Raw genomic sequence first — 23,602 nt, forward strand, 5'->3', positions numbered from 1 at the left:
GTATAAATGACTTATAGGCCTTCTGTTACTCAGAATAATAAAGTAAAGAGAAAGAATCGTTGGCGTTGTCGGCTGGGAGAACACGACGGGTATATTCTGCAGCATAGTCGGACAGGGCTTTCTTCCTCCGCGCGCTTTGGCCCTTCGATGTCTACAGCTATATAAATACTGTGCGAGGCACCATATGATGCTTGGCGAAGGGTATCTTGTACCACTACTAGTTATTTGCTTTTTCGTTCCACTCGCAAACAGAGCAATGGAAGAACAACTGTTTATATGCCTCCGCACGAGCCCTGAACTCTCTAATCTTGTATTCATGGTCCTTACGCGAAATGCAAGCTGGCGGCAGTAGAATCGTTCTGCAGTCAGCTTCAAATGCTGGTTCTCTCAATTTTCTCAACAGTGCTTCTCGAAAAGAACGTCGCCTTCCCTCCAGTGATTGCCATTTCAGTTGCTGCAGCATCTCCGTACTACTTTCGTGCTATTCTAACCTACCGGTAACAAATCTAGCAGCCCCGCTCAAATTTGCTTCGACATTTTCCTTTAACCCGACGTGGTGCTGATCCCAAACACTCGAACAGTACTCGACAATGGGTCTCATTAGTGTCCTACATGTGGTTTCCTTTACAGATGAAGCACACTTTCCTAAAATTCTCCCAATAAACCGAAGTCGACAATTTGCCTTCCCTACTATGGTCTTTATATGCTCGTTTCATTTCATACTACTTTGCAACGTTACTCCCAGACATTAAATCGACGTGACTGTCAAGCAGCACACTACTAATACTGTATTCGAACATTATTAGTTTGTTTCTCCTACTCATCTGCATTAACTTACGTTGCTCTACATTTAAAGTCATCTGCCTTTCATCACACCAACGAGAAATTTTGTCTAAGTCATGTTGTATCCTCCTAAAGTCACTCAACGATGACGTCTTCCCATACACCACAGCTCATCAGCAAACAGCCGCGACTGCTGCTTACCCTGTCCACTAGATCATTCATGTACTTAGAAAATAACGCAGGTCCTATCACACTTCCTTTGGGCACTGCTGACGATCCCTTCTCTCTGATGAATACTCGCCGTCGAAGACAACATACTGGATTCTTCACGGTAAATGATAACAGCCAAACTGTTGCAGGCTAAAGATTTATTGAAATCCTTGACCACGTTTTCGGTATATCTAAACACACCTGAACAGGAAGATACCTTTATTAGCAAAAAACGTAGCACCACAACTGAGAGAGAAATAAACACTTATAGCTTTGAGTAACCGTAAAATTACCAAAGTATTACAAGCACAAAAACGTTTAGTCACTTACTAAAATTACATACTGCAGTGGAGATATATAAAACAATCGTGCCAAAGGTGTCGTCAGTAGTAAATTAAAATATCTCCTCAATTTGTACAGCATAATTATGAATGGAAGGTCGGTGCGAACAAGGCACATCATCAGTACTTACCCTGTGAACTAGCTTGAAGAGGGTGTGGAAGCACTAGGGCAGACAGTTTCACCGAGAGAGAGCACTTACGGTATGCGCGAGACACTCGCGCACATTAAAACCCAGGGATACATACTCATGCGCGCCAAAATTTTAAAAGTTGTGCTAGTGCAAACCCTCTGTCATAATAAATAAAACATATCAGAACCATTTAAGACACCTACATACAATAGAAAATATGAAACCAATTTACCTGTGTCCTAGTGTCAAGTAGATGAAGCTTGCGCTAAGGAACACATCTAATAAGAGAGGGCGCTAGTGTTATGCGCGAGAATCTCGCGTAATTTAAAAACTAGGATACATACTAGCGAAAACGAACAAAATGTTGTAGTAAATCGAAACCATCTGTCGTCTTGAATAAAAAACATAACAGAATAATTTAAACCACACATGCACATCGAAAACATCGAACAGCAAGCATAAAAAATATGTAAAATCGCAACAAAACAGGAAATGAACATCTCACCAGCATCAACAGACAAGAAAACTAAAATCTAGTCAGCCAGACCATATTACGTTAGAGCAAGGAGGGGTTTGAAAGTATCCAAAAAAAATTTGTTTCTAAGCTGCACCTGTTCGTTAAGAATAAAACCGTCTTTTTGAGACAGATGCTTGAAAATCTCTAATTCCTCGAACAGGTCCAATTTGTAGCCCTTACTCACTTCGTGTAGCAATTCTGCGATATCCAGTTTACGTGGTGTATGCTGTAAGAGCAATAGGTGTTCAGCAAACGTGGAATTGTGCACGTTTTCCCCATTTTTACCTAGTAAGTGTTCTTTGTATCTTACTTTAATGGGTCTGTCTGTCCAATGTAATAGTTGGGGCAGTCGTTACAAGTAATTTTGTAAACTCCGGATTTAGTGCTAAGTTCTTCCCGTGCCCGTAAATGATAGCTTGAAACTTGGGACAAGTTTTTTGCTAATGAAGGTGTCTTCCTGTTCAGGTGTATTTTTGCTTCCAATGAAGGTATATTTAGATATACCGAAACCGTGGTCAACGATTTCAATAAAAATCTTTATCCTGCAACTGTTTGGCTGTTATGATTTACCGTGAAGATTTTCAACAGATGCTGCTTCAGCCATTTTTAAAATTTTGAAATTCTGGATTCTGTTATTTAAGAAGTCTTCGAGCCATTCACATATCTGTTAACCTATTCCCTATGCTTGTACCTTAGTTAACAGTTGGCAGTGTGGCACCGTGCCAATTGCTTTGCGGAAACCTGGGAATATACAGCGGAATCCACCTCTTACGTTTCATCCAAGGTTCGCAGGCCCTAACGTGAGAAAACGGCATGCTGTGATTCACACGAGCTGATTTGTGGACATATTCTTTTCTCTCTCAAGGGAATTTATTATATTCAAACTGAGAACATGTTCAAGAATTATGCAGCAAACCGGTGAACGAGAGTTGAAGCTTATATGCAACTGTTGAATGCCAACGACTGTAATGCATGTGCGTGTGTGTGTGTGTGTGTGTGTGTGTGTGTGTGTGTGTGTGTGTGTGTGTGTGTGAGTGGGTGTGGGTGTGTTTGTATCTACGTGTGTGTGTGTGTGTGTGTGTGTGTGTGTGTGTGTGTGTGTGTGTGTGTGTGTGTGCGTGTAGTGTGGTTCCACGTCTTGTATTCACCAATTGCTCTTGGTGTCAAACATAAATATGTGACAGGAAGATAACCCCTAGCAATGAAAGCAGTTGCCCATCAGGTGGTGGCTTGCTTGCACGCAGTATCTATAGGGTGTTACAAAAAGGTACGGCCAAACTTTCAGGACACATTCCTCACACACAAAGAAAGAAAATATGTTATGTGGACATGTGTCCGGAAACGCCTACTTTCCATGTTAGAGCTCATTTTATTACTTCTCTTCACATCACATTAATCACGGAATGGAAACACACAGCAACAGAACGTACCAGCGTGATTTCAAACACTTTGTTACAGGAAATGTTCAAAATGTCCTCCGTTAGCGAGGATACATGCATCCACCCTCCGTCGCATGGAATCCCTGATGCGCTGATGCAGCCCTGGAGAATGGTGTACTGTATCACAGCTGTCAACAATACGAGCACGAACAGTCTCAACATTTGCTACAGGGGTTGCGTAGACAAGAGCTTTCAAATGCCCCCATAAATGAAAGTCAAGAGGGTCGAGGTCAGGAGAGCGTGGAGGCCATGGAATTGGTCCGCCTCTACCAATCCATCGGTCACCGAATCTGTTGTTGAGAAGCGCACGAACACTTCGACTGAAATGTGCAGGAGCTCCATCGTGCATGAACCACATGTTGTGTCGTACTTGTAAAGGCACATGTTCTAGCAGCACAGGTAGAGTATCCCGTATGAAATCATGATAACGTGCTCCATTGAGCGTAGGTGGACGAAACTAAAATGAGCTCTAAATGGAAATTAAGCGTTTCCGAACACATGTCCGCATAACATATTTTCTTTATTTGTGTGTGAGGAATGTTTCCTGAAAGTTTGGCCGTACCTTTTTGTAACACCCTGTATACAGTCTCGTCACAGAGCCAAACAGGGTTGCGCGACATTTATGGCAAAATTGCTGCAACACAAATTGCTGTTAATTTACACTGGGCTACTTATAGAAACGTTAAAAATACTTACCTCTACTACGAAAATGGTTCGTGGCAATAGTTCAGTGTTCAGTCTCAATGGTATGTCTTTCACTCTGGTTTAGTCCTGAATCCAGTGCGCCATAACTTCGATCACCTGTAAAATGTTCATTGTGGCTCTTCTTCGCGGCGACTGTAGACACGGTTCTAACGCTACATTGGGGTACAGATACAGTGCAGTACTGGCTTGAGCGGAGCTGTGGGTCGTCTTACATCCGCGTTTAGCATATGGACGGACGGATGGATGGATGGATGGAGGGATGGGAATTATTTGTGTGACGTATGGCGGAAGCATAAAACAGTTATTGCTCTGGACGCCCTGTGTTGGAGGCTAGCTTTAACTCAGCTGCACCTCAGTACTAGGCAGCTCGGAAATCTTCAATGTATGAGTGTGTTCCTTGCCTTCCGGAGGACCCGACATCTTGTTTGTGTTGTGCGATGATGAGAGAAGGAGCCAGCACATAGCCTGAGCCTGCTCCTCTCTAACAGCACCTAAGCGATCGATCAGCGTAACGTTCACATTCGACGGACAGATCACCTTCAACAGCGTTACATAACCTCACTTCCTGAGACACTGCGGAGCGATTTGGAATTTAATCTAGGATACCGCCGCAAAGTCTGGTGAACACGGAACTGTACCTTTGTACCCTTGCTGATTAGGTACATGCGCTGAAAATTTCTCCCATTATGCGGACCGGATACCTCCGTGTCGAGCATCAAAGCACAGACGAGCATTAGCGACCCTAGTAACGGACGTAGGTTGAATAATAAAGTAATTGTGACGTATTTTATTGCACTGAGTCAAAACCGACGTTCTTACTAATTACCGGAGGTAACATCACACTTATGATGTCAAAGAAATGAAACGTTCCCTTTGAAAAATTAAGAATGACAGTGCTGGCAAAACTCTTACGTTACTTGATACAGAAACAGCTGAGTAAAACTCAACTTACTCAGTTTTCTCTTTACTTATTCTGAACGTCACTAAACTAACACACAATATTTTTTAGCCCAACGCAATGTGACTTTCAATAATCCCTACAAAAGAATGGCCCTGACTAAGATTCAAACTACTGAAGGCACTAACTACTGATAGGCATAGTTAGCAAATGAAAGATTTTGACAGAGAACAAACAATGGATTTACCTTAATAGCTTTAAAAAGTCATTATATATATATATATATATATATATATATATATATATATATACACTCCTGGAAATTGAAATAAGAACACCGTGAATTCATTGTCCCAGGAAGGGGAAACTTTATTGACACATTCCTGGGGTCAGATACATCACATGATCACACTGACAGAACCACAGGCACATAGACACAGGCAACAGAGCATGCACAATGTCGGCACTAGTACAGTGTATATCCACCTTTCGCAGCAATGCAGGCTGCTATTCTCCCATGGAGACGATCGTAGAGATGCTGGATGTAGTCCTGTGGAACGGCTTGCCATGCCATTTCCACCTGGCGCCTCAGTTGGACCAGCGTTCGTGATGGACGTGCAGACCGCGTGAGACGACGCTTCATCCAGTCCCAAACATGCTCAATGGGGGACAGATCCGGAGATCTTGCTGGCCAGGGTAGTTGACTTACACCTTCTAGAGCACGTTGGGTGGCACGGGATACATGCGGACGTGCATTGTCCTGTTGGAACAGCAAGTTCCCTTGCCGGTCTAGGAATGGTAGAACGATGGGTTCGATGACGGTTTGGATGTACCGTGCACTATTCAGTGTCCCCTCGACGATCACCAGTGGTGTACGGCCAGTGTAGGAGATCGCTCCCCACACCATGATGCCGGGTGTTGGCCCTGTGTGCCTCGGTCGTATGCAGTCCTGATTGTGGCGCTCACCTGCACGGCGCCAAACACGCATACGACCATCATTGGCACCAAGGCAGAAGCGACTCTCATCGCTGAAGACGACACGTCTCCATTCGTCCCTCCATCCACGCCTGTCGCGACACCACTGGAGGCGGCCTGCACGATGTTGGGGCGTGAGCGGAAGACGGCCTAACGGTGTGCGGGACCGTAGCCCAGCTTCATGGAGACGGTTGCGAATGGTCCTCGCCGATACCCCAGGAGCAACAGTGTCCCTAATTTGCTGGGAAGTGGCGGTGCGGTCCCCTACGGCACTGCGTAGGATCCTACGGTCTTGGCGTGCATCCGTGCGTCGCTGCGGTCCGGTCCCAGGTCGACGGGCACGTGCACCTTCCGCAGACCACTGGCGACAACATCGATGTACTGTGGAGACCTCACGCCCCACGTGTTGAGCAATTCTGCGGTACGTCCACCAGGCCTCCCGCATGCCCACTATACGCCCTCGCTCAAAGTCCGTCAACTGCACATACCGTTCACGTCCACGCTGTCGCGGCATGCTACCAGTGTTAAAGACTGCGATGGAGCTCCGTATGCCACGGCAAACTGGCTGACACGGACGGCGGCGGTGCACAAATGCTGCGCAGCTAGCGCCATTCGACGGCCATCACCGCGGTTCCTGGTGTGTCCGCTGTGCCGTGCGTGTGATCATTGCTTGTACAGCCCTCTCGCAGTGTCCGGAGCAAGTATGGTGGGTCTGACACACCGGTGTCAATGTGTTCTTTTTTCCATTTCCAGGAGTGTATATATATATATATATATAATTTTGTGACAGCCAATTAAACACATTTCCATTTTCTGACGGACACAGATCGTCCGCTCAAAAGTCTGGCATCTCTCTCCCCACATCCACCACTGCTCACTGCTGGCGGCTCACCTCCAACTCCACAACGCTACGCGCTGTTCACATCCAACTGACCGACACTACACAAGCGAATATTCCAACAATGAGTCCAACCAGCCACAGACTGCACACAGCACAGTCAGCGATTTTCATACAGAGCACTACGTGGCATTACCAACATAAGAACCTAAAGAGCCTACTTACAGAAACTAGGTCCTCTGAAAGACTGAACTTACCGTCTTTGCATTTTTTTTAAATATATTCGTTGCTAATAATTTCGCAATTAGGAATCAACCGAGCTGGCTTACTTGTCGACACCTATTGCTTGCAACTAGATTTACAAGACTGCTTGTCAAATTAGATTTACCGGAAAAATCTAAATGAAGTTATTGTACGGCTTACTGTCCGGGACACCCTTTCTGATGTTGTTCGACCGCTTGGTGCAAGTCATTCTATTTGACGCCACTTCGACAACTTGCATGTTGATGAAAAGGAGGCCGGCTGGAGTGGCCGAGCGGTTCTAGGCGCTTGAGTCTGGAACCGCACGACCGCTACGGTTTGCAGGTTCGAATCCTGCTTCGGACTTGGATGTGTGTTACGTCCTTAGGTTAGTTAGGTTTAAGTAGTTCTAAGTTCTAGGGGACTGATGACCTCAGAAGTAAAGTCCCATAGTGCTCAGCACCATTTGAACCATTTTTTGATGAAAATGAAAAGAAATGAATAGGCCAACGCAAACATGCAGTCCCCGAGCGAAAAAAAACCTACGCCACGTCCGGGAATCGAAACTGGGACCCTGCAGTCTAGAAACAGCGAAGCTTATCGCGAAAGTACGAGTTGTGGACGGTTTACCGGGGAAGCGTACACGTTTCACAGTTTTCGTTTTCATTTTTTAAGTAACGTTAGCTGTGACTACAGAAGACGTAATTTGGTGGAAAACTGAAAGACGAACACTATGCCTTACTTTTAAAAAAATGCTACGCACATTGTCATCTCAAATGACAAAAAATTTTAATCCCCCTCATACAGCGGACATTCAGGAGACCGCCGGATGGTCTTGACGATAACCACACCTGGTAAAACATTAGGTAGCAGTGCATTTCTCAAAACCTCGTTATTAATCCTGAAAAGTAATTCGTTTTCCATGGAAATTAGAATAACTTACGAAAAAACTCCGACAGTTTCATCTGGCACATGAGATAATATTTGAGTCAGGTTTCAACACCTATTTATCTCGAGTTCATATAGCTGTTTATCTTTCCTGCGTGTACGGCAGAGTCGTCATACACTATTCCAAAATAGTTACCGCACAAGTGACCACATTCCTACATTCATCTTCAGAAGCAACCTCTGATTTCCAATCATAGACAACGTCTACATAAGACGCACAACTGTGCAGTATAATTATGACTGGGACCAGTTTATACGTGCTCGTGATTTCTGTACTTATCTATTCAAATTAGTGGCAGGGTGTGCATTAACCAAGTTGCTGCTGTTCTCTCAAAGCGCCACGCCCTTGTCTCAGAGGTTTTACACAGACCCAAAGTCACGCCATCCATTCGGCACCCCTCTCTCTACATATACAACTGTTTTACTCCGTAAGCCATTGTACGTTATGTAGCGGAGGCTACTCTGTGCACCGGAAGGTACACGGAAAGAGTGATTGTCGGCACCTCACTACATTCAACAGAATTTGTTTGCTTTTTTTCGTCGTGATCGTAATTTGAAATGTATGTTGAACGACTCAACTTCTTTCTTGTGTTGTAGTGAAATGTAAGCTCTGGGAATTTCTAGATGTTGGTTTAACGAACGTGAATTTCTAGAGGAAGACTCCCGATTACACGCTCTGTGGCTTAGCCAAGTGTCATTAATAAGGGCAAAAAGGTATTACGTCTTCTTTTAGTTTGTATCACATACATCAGCCATTTTTATGTAGGTTTTGTGGTCACTCATAAGAAATACAGCATGCGTCTAAACTCAAAATCAATAAGCATAGCTGCCAGAAGCTCAGGGACACCTGCAAACCTCTTTGACCTCTCCGACAGTCTGTGATTATATGAGATTACTGCAGTCAGTTTATTGCTTCTTTATTACTAATTTCATCTCCGTATGTTTAATTAAATATTTTATAACCACTTGCAGCCAAATTAGTGTGTCGTACTGATATTTCATAAACATGAGCACATTTGTTGATTTAATGTGTAATGAATTGGAGGCTCAGGTACCATTCTTTTGCATATATCAAAATAAAACATAACGAGCAAATAGTATCTCTTCCTCAACTTAGTGCTAGTGAGTAATATGTGAATCACAGTCAGCGTCTGTCTAAGTGGACAGAAAAACTGGCCTTATCACTGTTTACGTTATTTTTCTTGATAATTAATCGATCGATGCACTCAGTAGTCCACTTATGTAAACAGAATTATCGACTTATACATTCCGGACGCTGAATACAGTGGCTGTGGCTAAACAGCTGATAATCTGCATGGAAACTGAACCTTCAGCACATATCATCCGCTAGAAATAAAGTCATCCAAGAACAGCTGAACGCAAAGAACGCGATATCGAAAACACAATAACTTTGATAAGAACATCAAAGAAGTTAACGTGTGTATTGCAGGAAGCATCTGCAGAACCGATGCTACGTTGTACTTCAATAACGGAAAAATTTGGGAGTACATGGAGAATTTAAACTGTTCACAGGGGGCGTGACGGTCTGTAGAGCTCTAGTGACTGTTATAGCTCTATTTCATGCTAGGTAGCTCAACACAACGTTCACAGTACAATTACTTGCAGGCTACAAAATCTGTGTTGTACTTTCAGTGATGATTAACTTAATAAAAGACATTGTTCGTATCTTTAAGTTCTGCTCTTACTTCGATAGCGGAAAGTTTTCGTGACACGGGCTCCCTAAGTCCACGGAAGCTCTGAGACGTGATAATCCATGGTCTCTCGACAGCTGCACCCTACTAGAAGACGTTGCTGAGAAGAGGGTCCATCGCACGCGACACTTGGTAGAATCCGCGGGAGGAATGATTGTTAGAGCACTGTATGTCCAATTAAGCTTAAAGTCTAACTCCTGCAAGGGAAAACCACTCTTTTCTGGAGTCGGATATAGCCACCTGATAGTAATATCTTCAAAGGGAAACATGTTTCTGTAGCTAACACGTCACTATGTGAAAAAATGTTCCAGTAATTTGTATCGGCGGGCTCGGTGGAAAATTAGTCTGTCTTTAGGAGTACATTATTATGTCAAAAGCACTGTTAGAGATGATATTGGGGTTTGCGGACATTTGCCACGCCGGACATTTGCCACGCCGGACATTTGCCACGGTTTTACCTGCTCCGAAGGGTTGGGTCCGTTGTCTCCCCCTCCTCCTCCTCATCACTGTCGCACAGTAAAGGTACCTACTGAGCCTTTCTGCTGGTTTACTTAACATAGGACCAGAATCTCTTTGGATTTTCCGCCACATTTCTAGAGAGACTTTCGTTGTGGAAACTATTAAATTCATCTCGCATTGAAATCCGCGCCAAATTTCGAGCCTCGGTAAAACTTCGACAATCTTGGAGTTTTTGCTTTCGTCTAAATTATACGTGCCTTTTTCGGTGCTCCTGCAGCAACTTTCTGTCCTGTTTTGTGTACCATGGGGGATCAGTTCCGTCTCTTATTAATTTATTTGATATGAATCTCTCGAGTGCTCTTGATACTATTTCTCTGAACTGAAGCCACATATGGTCTTCACTTAAATAGTTTGGAAGTATTGGAGACTGTCACTTGGAAAGACGTCAAGCGAATTTTAGCTGCTTTTATAAATAGATATATTTCGCGCTCAGTTTTGGTGAATTTCTTTGTTACGGAATTGAGCCTCGTTCGACTGTGTGTTCACTAATCCCTGTATCCGTCGTGATGCTCAGGATTATTTGTGGCTAAGAGGTCAAGTGTGTTTTCGTAACCATTTACAATTTGAATGGCCTCGTGAACTAATTGTTCAAACTAATTTAAAAAAAGCATTTAGAACAATTACGAAATTTGTTTTCTATCTACAACAGGGTCTGAAAATGTATTTTTGTCAACATACGGAAGGTAGATTGAAGTCACTGCCAACTATAATTGTACCTATTGGTGACGAGATTCAAGTTTTCTTTGAACTGTTCAGTAACTGTTTCATTTGAGACCAGGGGTCGGTAAAAGCAGCCAGTTATTAATTTATTCCGGTTGTCGAATATAACCTCTGCCCACACTAAGTCACAGGAACTATCTGCTTCAATGTCACTTGTGAGCTGAAACACACATTACATTATTTTTCCTTAAGTTGTGCTTCTTGTTTCTGTTGTAGTGCAGATCATTACAATTACGGCTTTTCCGTCCTAAACCTAGGATGCTTTCTCTGTGACCCTGTAAATACCAGAGCTAAACAATGTAGAACAACAAAGTACGTTACAAGCATAGCATCTTGTGTTACTTTATTTCCTTATTTGTAACATTTTAAAATTGTACGTCGACTTTAGATGACATGTCAATCATAGATGTTCTTATCTCTATTTAGTGAGCGTATTTTCAGTCATGTTTTGAACATTGTCTCGCTACACTTTATTAACATATGTTTCGCCGCAAGGGATATCGGATTTCAGAGAGTACATTAATATGGAGTATGTCGTTCTTCTTTTCAAACATTCACATTCCCACTTCTTCTTTCCTTATTGTCTTTTGGGTATGCAGTTGTAGTAATTAAAGCAGGCACAAAAGCAGTGATCAAAAAGAAATGATTAGCGTACATTCGCATTCTCTTTACAACGTTCCTTTCTTGTTGCTCCCTTGCCGATGGACTGTATCTATCGCGATCAGTAAGCGTGAAAGGAAGCTACCGTACAGACAAAGGAATCTATGTTTATACTTGGCAGAAGTAATTACATACTGACATAATCGTCGGTATTACTTTCGTCTCCCAAAAGTTATAAATATTTCGATTTCGGAAAAGAAGCTCTGTATTTCGCCAAGATGTCGAAGAAGAAGGCCCCTTACGTACTGGTTGTATCGAGTAAGATGTGGAGACGGCGGTTTGAAAGCAGACTGAAGAAGTACGAGGAAGGGCGTCCCTTACCTGAGGGATCGCTACTCAAGCTATCTGGCGAAGTGGCAAGTGTGGCAAATGTCCGGTGTGGCAAATGTCAGGCATTCGATATTGGTCTTTGGCTTTGAGATATTCACAATGAATTGCTAACTTTAGTAACCAGTTGATTCTGCCTCCGTAGTTTCATAAGTAATTATTATTGTGGTATTAACTACTGTGCAACTCAGAGACGTGCTGTCTAGTATAACTAAAATAACTGCAACTCAAATTTGCTCAAAGTTTACAACACATAACTACATCAGTGCAAAATCTATTTTTGCACACATCAAATTCCTCTTCCTCTAATTCTGTCAGCTTTCAGAATAAATCTCATCCATTTTATATAATTCTGATGTATTCTAGTCAAATATCTGGCCTGCCTTCTGCGATTAACAGCAACTTTTCATCTATATCTATTACGTTTACAATCTGTTCTGTAGTCGAGGTCGACTGTACAAGCTAATAGTGACGATCATCCACGATGAAGCTCTTTCGAATCTTGGCCACACTAGAAACTTTCATAATCAGTAAATGATTGAAGACAAAGCCAACGGCCTTGCCGGAATGGTAACACCGGTTCCCGTCAAATCACCGAAGTTAAGCGCTGTCGGGCTGGTCTAGCACTTAGATGGGTGACCATCCGGTCTGCCGGGCGCTGTTGGCAAGTGGGGTGCACTCATCCCTTGTGAGGCAAACTGAGGAACTATTTGATTGAGAAGTAGCGGCTCTGGTCTCGTAAACTGACATACGGCCGGGAGAGCGGTGTGCTGACCACGTGTCCCTCCATATCCGTATCCTGTAAGATGAGGATGACACGGCGGCCGGTCCGTACCGTTGGGCCCTGCAAGGCCTTTTCGGGCGGAGTTTAGTTTAGACTGAAGACAAACATCCTGGATTAAATTCCAAACCTCTCTACAGTGTTCCATGAGCGAGCGCATATGACACTTTTGCTGGTGATCCTTCCGTTGGATGGAGACATTAATAGGTTATACATGGCATTTTATGCTTTACTTTCGCTGTAACTACGCCGATCTATCCAGACTTTATTTTTCCTTTTTTATTACATTCCACTTCAGTTATTGTGCACAACTGTTGATGTTTTTACTTAGGTCACTGTTGATTACCTCGGAGAATTTTCACTTTATCTCATTTCTTTCAAAAATTATGAACTTACACCCTCATTGCATGCTCATTTTCCTTTATTATTTTCAATTACAGACTGCCAGTATGACTATCAGATCGTCATTTTAATACACAAGTGCGATTGTGTTATAGGTCCACATTTTATTTCTGAATCTTCATTTAACTTGATGATAGCTTTTGATGATGTCTCCGGCTTTTTCGAAATACACTGTCTTATGCTCTGATTTTGGAAGACAATGCTCATTAAAAACTAAGGGAACCTAATTCCCTCTCGTCACTTTTCTTCACTGCAAGTCTTATTCTGTTACTTTTCTGTCTTCATTTCTCACCCTGTAGCTTTCCGAAAAAAATATCAAACTCTCATTCCTCGATGTCCTCACTCTTGTCCGCACATTTTCTCTGTATTTAACAACATCAGATTCGAAAGTGGGAATCTAAACTTATGAAATGATGGTCCTACTTCTTTTCAGTCCTCAGGGAAGTAACTCATTGTATTTTCTGTTTTCCAAATATTAATAGTGCCATCTGCTTTTACAATATTCGAACCCACGCGGAGGCTTACCAGCAATCGTTCTTTCCGCGAACCACACGCGTCTGGAACAGAGGAAGGAGGAAGTAGCACTGGTATACAAAGAACCCCCCCCAACACACACCGTAAAGTGGCTCGAGAAATATAGATGTAGATGTATCAATCCTCTCAAAATAAGCAACTTCTCCGCGCGTTCTCTATGTTTCTAGGATCTCAAACCCAAACAAAATGTCGCAGTATTGCAAATAGTTTTTCTGCTAGATCTTTTAGTTTTCGACCAAGGAAGGCATTCTGCAGCAGAAATGACGAGGCATCGTAAATGGTAAGAATACTGCAATTCTCTTTGAGCAGCTCTCACACAGTTAAGCCGGAAAACCGAGTTCGCAACGAAAGGTTGTTTAGTAAGAATTCACTGTTTGGTTATAGCCAGTGCTTGATTTGTATGCATATAAAAAGAGGTTCCGGTAATGACCTGCCAGGAGGTGTTTTTTTTTTTTTTTTTTAATAGAAATGTAGACGTCTTAAAACTTTATTTTGACGCCTTCTTTCGTCAGAGGTACTGGTACGGCATACTGGAGCCTGTCGTCGCAAATCAAGCACTGATTATAACTAAGGGCAAGGGGTATTATGGAATGCCATCGTACTATGCTTCGCCTAGACCAGTCCTGTTTATCTGCACAGTTACTCTTTCTTGTGCAGATGAAGATGGGACCGGCATCGGTAGCTGCGGTGGTGCTGCTGGCGTTGGCGGCTCCTGCGCATGCGCAAAGGAAGAGGCTGCCGGGTGAAAGCCTGCCGCACTCTTACCACGTCACCATCACACCCGACCTCGACGAAGGGTAAAAACATCTTCAAAGCTGAAAAGAGATATTCCATTTGTGATTTGCTTTACAGAATTTTGAAATAGCGCTTTGAACTTATAAACAATATATTCACTTCATCAACAGTTTAGTTACTATTAACTATCAAATCAAATAGCCGGCCGAAGTGACCAAGCGGTTCTAGGCGCTACAGTCTGGAACCGCGCGACCGCTACGGTCGCAGCTTCGAATTCTGCCTCGAGCATGCATGTGTGTGATGTCCTTAGGTTAGTTAGTTTTAAGTAGTTCTAAGTTCTAGCGGACTGATGACCTTAGAAGTTAAGTCCCATAGTGCTCTGAGCCATTTGAACTATTTTTTTGAACCAAGTCAAATATTTTTCAGTTCGTTTCAGCAGCACCTTGTCATCTTCATATGTCTTCATAACTGAATTATATAACATTAAAAGTAGTCGCAACACGCATATTATATTTAAATGCGATGTGCCACTATGCAATAATGTAATATCATGCTTATCCGACATAAGGCTCATAAGGCTAATAATTTTATGGAAGCATACATCTTAAAAGAAGTCATTTTTCTGTCTAGGCTGTTATTTATTATTATGGATTAACCACTTTTGCCACCTCTTTCACTTTGCCAGCTTCGCAGCGTCAAAAAATGTAGGAAAATATAAAAATATACACCTCATAAATTACGTTGTGCTTATAGCATGTATTGATCCATTCAGCAGTGCGGAAAAAGCAATCTCTTTAATTTTCTACTCTTTCTACTCTGCTCTAAAATTTTAGCTCGTGGTCTTGCGGTAGCGTTCTCGCTTCCCGCGCACGGGGTCCCGGGTTCTATTCCCGGTGGGGTCAGGGATTTTCACTGCCTCGAGATGAGTGGATGTAGTTGTGTCGTCTTCATCATCATCATTCATCCCCATTACGGTCGGAGGAAGGCAATGGCAAACTACCTCCGCTAGGACCTTCCTTAGTACGGCGGTGCAGGTCTCCCGCATCGTCCCCTACGCTCCTTGGAGCATGGGACCTCATTATCATCATCATCACTCTTAACGATAGAATGGAATGTTTACATGTACACTGATGAGCCCAAAACATTGATTATCCGTATTTGGAACGAAATACATCACTGATTTTGCGTAGTTTTGCGGACGTATGTGGCATTAGATGTCTACTTGCAGGTCATGTAGCTCGTGTAAATAATGGACCGCTGATATGCTTACTCGGTGATGGCGACCCAGATGGGTTCCATAGGATTTACATGAAATGAATTTGGTCGCCAAAACATCGACATGAGTTTATTATAACGCTCCTCAAACCACTGTAGCACGGTTCTGGCTCCGACACAAGGGCAAATGTGCTTCTGAAAGATGACATCGCCGTCGGGGAAGACATCAAGTATGAAGATATACAGATGGTTCGCAGCTGTCAGCGTGTCTTCGATTACTACCACAGGTCTCAGGAGAATGTCTCTCATAGCATAATACTGCTCCCATCAGCCTGCGTTCGTGACGCGCTCCACATTTCGAGCCGCCGTTCACATCGATGACGGCGTTTGTGGAGACGACCATCGACTTAGTGTAGCAAAAATGTGATTCACCCGAAGGGCCGACATCGAATCCCGATGGTCCCATTCCCACTGCAATCGTAATTGACGATGCCGTTGGGTCAATATGTGAACACGTAGGGGTAGTCTGCAGCGGAGCTCCATGTTCGACAATGTACGATGAACAATGTGCTCCGAAACACTTGTGCGTGCACCAGCATTGTGCTCTTTCGGCAGATATGCCAAATATCACCATCTACCTACTTTACATTACAAGCAAGCCTCCTAACCCCACGTTCTGTGAAGAGTCGCGGACGTCCAATGATTTAACGCCTAGTGGTAGTTTCACTCATTCTACCTCTTTCCGTAGATGCTCACGACAGTAGCACGTGAACATTCAACCAGTTTTGCCTTTTTCGAGATACTCGTTCACAGACTAACCGTAATAATAATCTGCCCTTCGTCAAAGTCTCTTATCTCCATTTATATCCCCATTTGCAGCCCATATCTGTGCCAGGATGATCCCCTGTCCGCATCTGCTCCGCTTACATACATTCGTTACCGCGCCATATGCCCGCATCGCCACCAGGCGGCATCCAACGTCGCAGTGGGGAGTAGTCATAATGTTTTGGCTTATCGGTGTATGACATTGTTGATGATACACAGCTGTGCGAAATACTTCCAAATTTATTCGCTGACTGGGAATTCCTTGACATCAGCTATATTACTTAATAGTCTACAAACCAATAGTGACATGCGAAGATTCGTGCTGTAACGAGACTCGAACCCGAATTTACCTGTTATGTCGAGCAATCGTCTTAACCACTTCGGCTGTCCATACACGCTCCCCGGACCGATTCAAATTTCGATATCTCACACAGTGTCTGGTCTTTGAGACATGCATGTAACTATTGCAAGCTAGGTGGGCAAACGGCGATAAATACATTTGGTCTCGATTCCTCGATGTTGCTGGGATCCAAGTAATTTTCCGAGCATTAGGTGACAAATTTAATGGACTACGGTAGAGGGGTATACACTGTATGACGCCGGCCGAAGTGCCCGAGCAGTTCTAGGCGCTTCAGTCTGGAACCGCGCGACCGCTACGGTCGCAGGTTCGAATCCTGCCTCGTGCATGGATGTGTGTGATGTCCTTAGGTTAGTTAGGTTAAAGTAGTTCTAAGTTCAAGGGGACTGATGACCTCCGATGTTAAGTCCCATAGTGCTCAGAGCCATTTGAACCATTTGAACGGTATGACGTACAGAAGATTGGGTTGATCCGGAGAGCGCGCGACGATAACCGAAGTGGTTAAGTCGACCCCTCACTACTGGCAGGCTCTGAGCACTATGGGACTTAACATCTGAGGTCATCAGTCCCCTAGAACTTAGAACTACTTAAACCTAACTGACCTAAGGACATCACACAACACCCAGTCATCACGACGACTGGCAGGAAATCAGGGTATAAGTTCCAGTTCGGCACAGCAAATCTACACCTAATACTGCTGATGCCAAGAAATCGGTAGTCAACGAATACATTTCGAAACAGAATGGGATGTTCGAGTTCTGAACTACAGTAATGCCAGGGTCCTTACAGCCAAATACAGGATGTGGACAAAAATATGGAAACACAAAAAAAATTAAAAACCCCACTCTTGGGCCGTAAACTCGATCACAAGTAGGAAATAGTGTGAACCAAGACTGAATCGATCAAATGACATTGTTCGATTATTCCAAGGTCCAGGTTTTATGGCTTCTGCACCACGTTTCCCTGATAGGAGAATTTGCATCACTGATGAGTCGTTTTGTAGTTTCAAAGCACGCCCTGCAATTCCCAGTTTATGGAGTCCTCTTTGTGTTGTTTTGATGCTGACGGCGTTCGGGAGTACAACATTCAGATCTGTGATGACTTTTTCTTTTGTCGTCCTCTTGTTTTTCGTCAGTCCTCTTGAATGAGCGTCCGTGACGATCACTGCACACACTTTCGTCCGCGTTCTGACTTAACGGATGATGTTTTCCCGCTTTCCCTGTATGCAATATAAATCTTCGAAAAGTTGCTGCTTGAAACACCAAACACGTCGACTACAGCCGGCCGCTATGACCGAGTGGTTCTAGGCCCTTCAGTCCGGAGCCGCGCTGCTCCTATGGTCGCAGGTTCGAATCCTGCTTCGGGTATGGATCTGTGTGATGTCCTTAGGTTAGTTAGGTTTAAGTAGTTCTAAGTCTAGGGGACTGGTGACCTCGGATGTTAAGTCCCATAGTGCTTAGAGCCATTTGAACCATTTGAACTTCGGCTGCCTTGGTTACGGAAGCACCCTTCATACGAGCACGGACGGTGTGCGCACCTTTGAATTCGTTTAGTTCCTACATAATGCATTCACGACTACACAGAACAATATTATGACTACGACTGACAACTGAATTGTACTGAGAACAATGTACGGGAGTCGTTAGTGGTCAAATACAAATTTGCAACCAGTAGGCTTGGCTAGCATCTGCATTTATGTTCAATGATGCATTTCTCGCGGTTTTTCCATAAATTCGCCCATCAACAGTATATTGCGAATTGGTTGTGGAGAACAGCGAGCCCCAATTCCAAATGTTTGGGAGAGTAATTTTAAACACAGGGTGTGTCGAAAAGGATGGCGCACACATACACGGCTGAAAGTACACGATAATAGAAGCACAAATGTCCCAGTAAACACGGGCCCTCAAACAAGCCACTTGCGAGATAATCATGACTGAATGGTTCCAAGCCGCCACTGATGACATTGTAAACATCGTCCTAGTTAGTACACATTAATTTGAAAATTAGACTTTACTATTGGGTTGTACATCACAATTAGTTCACATTTCAAGTATGGGATACCTGTTAAAGGAGGTGTTCAAAGTGTTTTCCTTGCATCTGGATGCAATACTGTGCTCGTCTCTGCAATGAATTTCGAATCCTTTCGAAAACCCCTGTATCATTCCGGAATTCTTGACAAGCATGTAGAGCTCTCTGTTCCAGTTCTTCAGCCGCGTTAACCGGTTTGCCGTACACTTTGCGTGTGAGGTGACCCCAGACACAACAATCCAAAGGATTTAGATCAGGGACTTGAAGGCCAAGGCACAGGTCCACCTCGACCTATCCATCTTTGGCCGTATCTGCTGCCGTCTCACACCAGCAACAAAACGTGCGGGAGCTCCATCATGCATGTACACATACTTTGACGTTGCTGAAGTGTAACATTCTCAAGCAATCCTGGAAGACGACGCAGCAGAAAGCTAAGGCACCTCCGTCCATTAAGTTGTGGTGGTGGAAGATTGTGTGCTCCAATGAGTTGGTCGCCTAGTATCCCTAACCACACATTCAGTGAGAAACGTTGCTGACGTGTTGACTCATGAACAGCATGTGGGCTTATTTCACACCACAAACGTGTATTATAATAGTTAAACAGCCCGTCGAGTGTAAATCCTGTTTCGTCTGTAAATAAAATGTTACATTCGAAACGAGGGTCGACTACAGCCTGCTGTTGCAGCCACTGACAAAACATCACTCTAGGAACGAATTCCGCATCATTGAGACATTGAACTCGTTGGAGGTGCTACGGGTACAGTAAACTGCAATGTAAAATTCTATATACACTACTGTGGCTTAATACAGGCACTTGTGCGGCAATTCTTCTCGTCGAGGTTCCTGGAGGGCGCTGTACTGCTTCCAGCACCATATCCTCAACCTCAGGCGTAATGCAAGCAGGCCTACCTCCTGCTCTACCATGTGCAAAACCTCCGTGTTTTCTCAAGCGCTGATGGACCCTTGTAAATGTACAACTTTCGGGGTGTCTTCGATCAGGATATGTTTCTTGGTACAAGCGTGCACCCTCTCGTGCATAGCCATTAGCCCTACAGTACATGAAATGCATATCCGCATACTCTTCGTTACTGTACGGTTCCATTGTAACTACGACACATCACACGTGGCACTCCTCAGACGCGACTGATACCCTTTAACACTGTGTACTGTATCCGTCCTGTACGTTCTGCGTGTACGGTGTGATTCCATCTCCACCTCTCGGCAATGTTCCGTTGTGTAAATAGCGAACGTAGGACGGCCTCAAGTGCGCAAGGGGGAAATTCGACCATGTTACAAACAACGCCGTCAGTGGCGGCGTGGAACCATATAGTCTTGATTATCTCGTGAGCGAATCGTATGCGCACCCGTGTTCACTGGGACATTTGTGCTTCTATTATCGCGTACTTTCAGCCGTGAGATTTTGCGCCATCCTTTCTGATACACCCTGTATATGTGGTGTCTGTTCTTTCGTGTACATGTGTAGGGGCACTACATCTGTAGTGTGTGGCGGAAGTTGAGGATTTGAGTCTGACGGGGGACGTACTAGGATAGTCCGTGCGGTTCTGATGATCTCTGTGTCTGGATGGCGTAGTGGTCACCTTATCTGCCTACTAAGCAAGAGACCTGGGTTGCCACATTGACATAAAATAATGAGCACTGGCACCTAATGTCTTCAATTCCCTTGTGTCTTGAGAGTAATTTCAGTTCCAGTTATTACCTTAGAAACAAAAGGAAACCTTCAGAAAAACATGGTCTGAAGAAGGCGATGTTCCCTATTTTAAATTTAATTCTGAGGGATTAGGTCACCGACATGAATATGAAAGCCCGGTGTACATTGTTCATTTGCAGTGGAAGCCTAACCATAATAAACGAATTGTGGGCACCTTCAAGGAGAGTCAGATCATAACATTTACCGGAACAGAGAGGTGATGCATTATGAATGTAAGCCAGTCATTACGGACCTAAGTTCACAGAAACACGTCCTAGCTGGCTCAGTGCCAGTACAAGAGAGAGCTTTTGGTTTTGGGCGGAGCTCTTTGGCGGCGGGTAGTCGTCAACTCGTGATTCCTATAGCACGATTTCAATTTTGTATTATACTGCTCCTAAAACATGATCTTTTTTGTTGGTCTTTGTCGTATTATTTGAGGTATTCTTATTTCTCCAGTTTTCCTTCACTTCCATCTTCATCTACATCTCAGTCCAGTCCTAACTGAGTCGACAACCCACTTGTTTCCTGTATTTTTATCCATGAATGCTTTACTCCCCATACTACTCTTCCGGTCATTCTACCCAAGCCCACTTTACAAGTGGAGAAAATCTTGCCATTTTGAATCTGAACTCCAGTGACATTATCCTTAAATTCTGGTAGAGTTCTTTGCATGGTCTGCTCTCTCATCTTTCACCTTAGGCGTTTTGCGCACTTTTCATAGGTTTTCTACACGTACTCTTCCTAGTGCGACGGTCTCATCCACAAATATCACCTCGTTCCTCTGTTTTCTTTCCTTGTCTTACCCCTGGTCATACAATGGGCCATTCCGTTACCTTTCAGTTCTCTTTTATCTCCTCTATTCCTTCCTCTTACCTCTGTATGTTCTATATATTTCTTAAATTTTACCATCGTTTGCTCTATCCTCCCGACATTTTTCAATCTTCATTAGCATTTAGCGTCGTAGTCCTGTTGTGCTTTATCTTTACACCTGTAATTACCAATGTCCGAAATGAAGCTATTCGTGAAAATCGCTGGTAACTGCTCTAAACGTCCGGCCACGAAGCAGGGCAGTTTACATTCCTTGCAAACATACCGCAACATCAGAAAATCAGTGTCAGCAGTAAATGGTAAAGTAGACACTCTATTCAATTGTAAAAGACTTGATATGGAAAATAATCCGAATCGTTCAATAGGAACTTTTTTGATTTGAACGCATTTGGTGCCAACTGACTTTACAAATGTTTAGCCTACACCATACGATATCTAATAGAATCTAAGAGCTGAAGAATCGTCTTATATGCTTAGACAGTCTGGTCAAACAAACTATGTTCAGTATCAATGGCGGCGTATCTAAGCCCACCCTCTACATTCACATCAGTGTCTCATATGTAGAGTATAGTCTAATCTTTGAGCTAGCGAATCACTCGTTACACCATAAGAAATGAAAATGACGAGGGAGAGGATGCACCCTACGTCCGCCGGCCGCTGTGGTCTCATGGTTCTAGGCGCTTCAGTCCGGAACCGCGTGACTGCTGCGGTCGCAGGTTCGAATCCTGCCTCGGGCATGGATGTGTGTGATGTCCTTAGGTTAGTTAGGTTTAAGTAGTTCTAAGACTAGGGGACTGATGACTTCAGATGTTAAGTCCCATAGTGCTCAGAGCCTTTTGAACCATTTGAACTCTGCGTCCACAGGGATGTGCCGTTCCACTACAACGGTTCTAACAGCATCTTCATCGATGTTCTACGCAACACGACCACGTTCACCTTGCACAGCAGCGTCACCGTGACGTCTCTGAACGTCACGATCAACAGGACGACAATCGGTTCCAGTTACGAACAGCTGCAAGACGGCAGTAACTTCCTTGTCATCACCCTCGAGCGAGAGGTGAGTCGAATGCACTTCTGGCCATCAAGCCATCAACAGTTCACCACACATTCAATAAGCAACTCTGCCCATAATCCGACGGTTTCTTGCGGCGATTTTGCAACAGTGGTAACCCAATCGACTGAAATTCTAGTGCTACAATAATAAATCGTAGTCAATTACATTAGATGTCAAGACGACCACACCATAAAACGTTATTTGAGCAAATCTATCTTACAAATATCATAACACTTCAAAATTTATTACTTAAGAAATACTTATTAATTAATTTTTTTTCCGTCCTCCGACCTATTGCCGACTACGACGCTGAATTCCTTTCAGTGACGGAAATAGTGTGAATTAGAAATCGCCAAAGCACTTATTTGTTCAATGTGACAGGAACAATTGAATGTCCAGTATTTAACGTTTTCCCTATTTCTCCTGAATTATGCCTGATTCCTAAGGTAGGTTCGTCCCACTGTGTACGATAAGTTCTACGGTTTTATTTTATCGCTTTCTTGTAACTAAAGCACCAATTACCTTAAACCCAGTTCGCAGATGGAACACTACGTTTAGTTGTCATATTCTTAGGGGGATTCCTTCTTTAGGCAGCGATGTACACTTTGTTTTAAAACTATGATCCGCATGATAGCGATTTGCGGAGTTTAATCATGAGTTTTCTTTACCTATTATACAACAGGATAGCAATATTGCTGGTATAATAAGACATGTAAGTATCTCTGTAAATATATGTGGGCAGGGCTACAGGTTGTAAGTGATAACTTAACATTGCACTACGCGACGAGTTTAATCGTTCCGCCGTTGCATCTAAGGGCCAAAGGCGTTCAGAATGCAGAAATGAAAGTGGTTGGGCAAGCTAAACCCCATGCGGCTGCTGTGAACGTTGTTTTGAGAAAATCAGGCGGTTCATCTACGTGACCTAGAATCTGTGTAAGGTGACTGAGATTGTATTGTTCGAGACTGCTTCTGATGAGCCAGGCTAGCGCAATGGCACGGGAGCATCCGTGAAATCATCCTATGCAATTCCGATCACAAGTGAAAGTGCAATAACCTATTAGACCTTTGGAATTTGAAAATCTCTTCGAGCACTCTGATTTTAAATGAACAGTAAAACGCAATCATTTTGCGTTTAATAACTTCTCTCAACCAAATTTTTATTGGCGAACAG

At 43.6% G+C, this 23,602-nt stretch overlaps 1 protein-coding gene across 1 annotated transcript in view; it reads left to right on the forward strand.

The window, feature by feature from the left end:
* Window positions 1-23,602, forward strand: part of LOC124606886 (aminopeptidase N-like) — a 160,568-nt gene that overhangs the window by 6,950 nt on the left and 130,016 nt on the right. The window contains exons 2-3 of the mRNA XM_047138983.1: window positions 14,338-14,477; window positions 22,242-22,434. Of these exons, the coding sequence (XP_046994939.1) occupies window positions 14,338-14,477; window positions 22,242-22,434 (333 nt within the window). The remainder of the gene's footprint in view (window positions 1-14,337; window positions 14,478-22,241; window positions 22,435-23,602) is intronic.

Source organism: Schistocerca americana, chromosome 3, assembly GCF_021461395.2.
Source record: "Schistocerca americana isolate TAMUIC-IGC-003095 chromosome 3, iqSchAmer2.1, whole genome shotgun sequence".
NCBI lineage: Eukaryota > Metazoa > Arthropoda > Insecta > Orthoptera > Acrididae > Schistocerca > Schistocerca americana.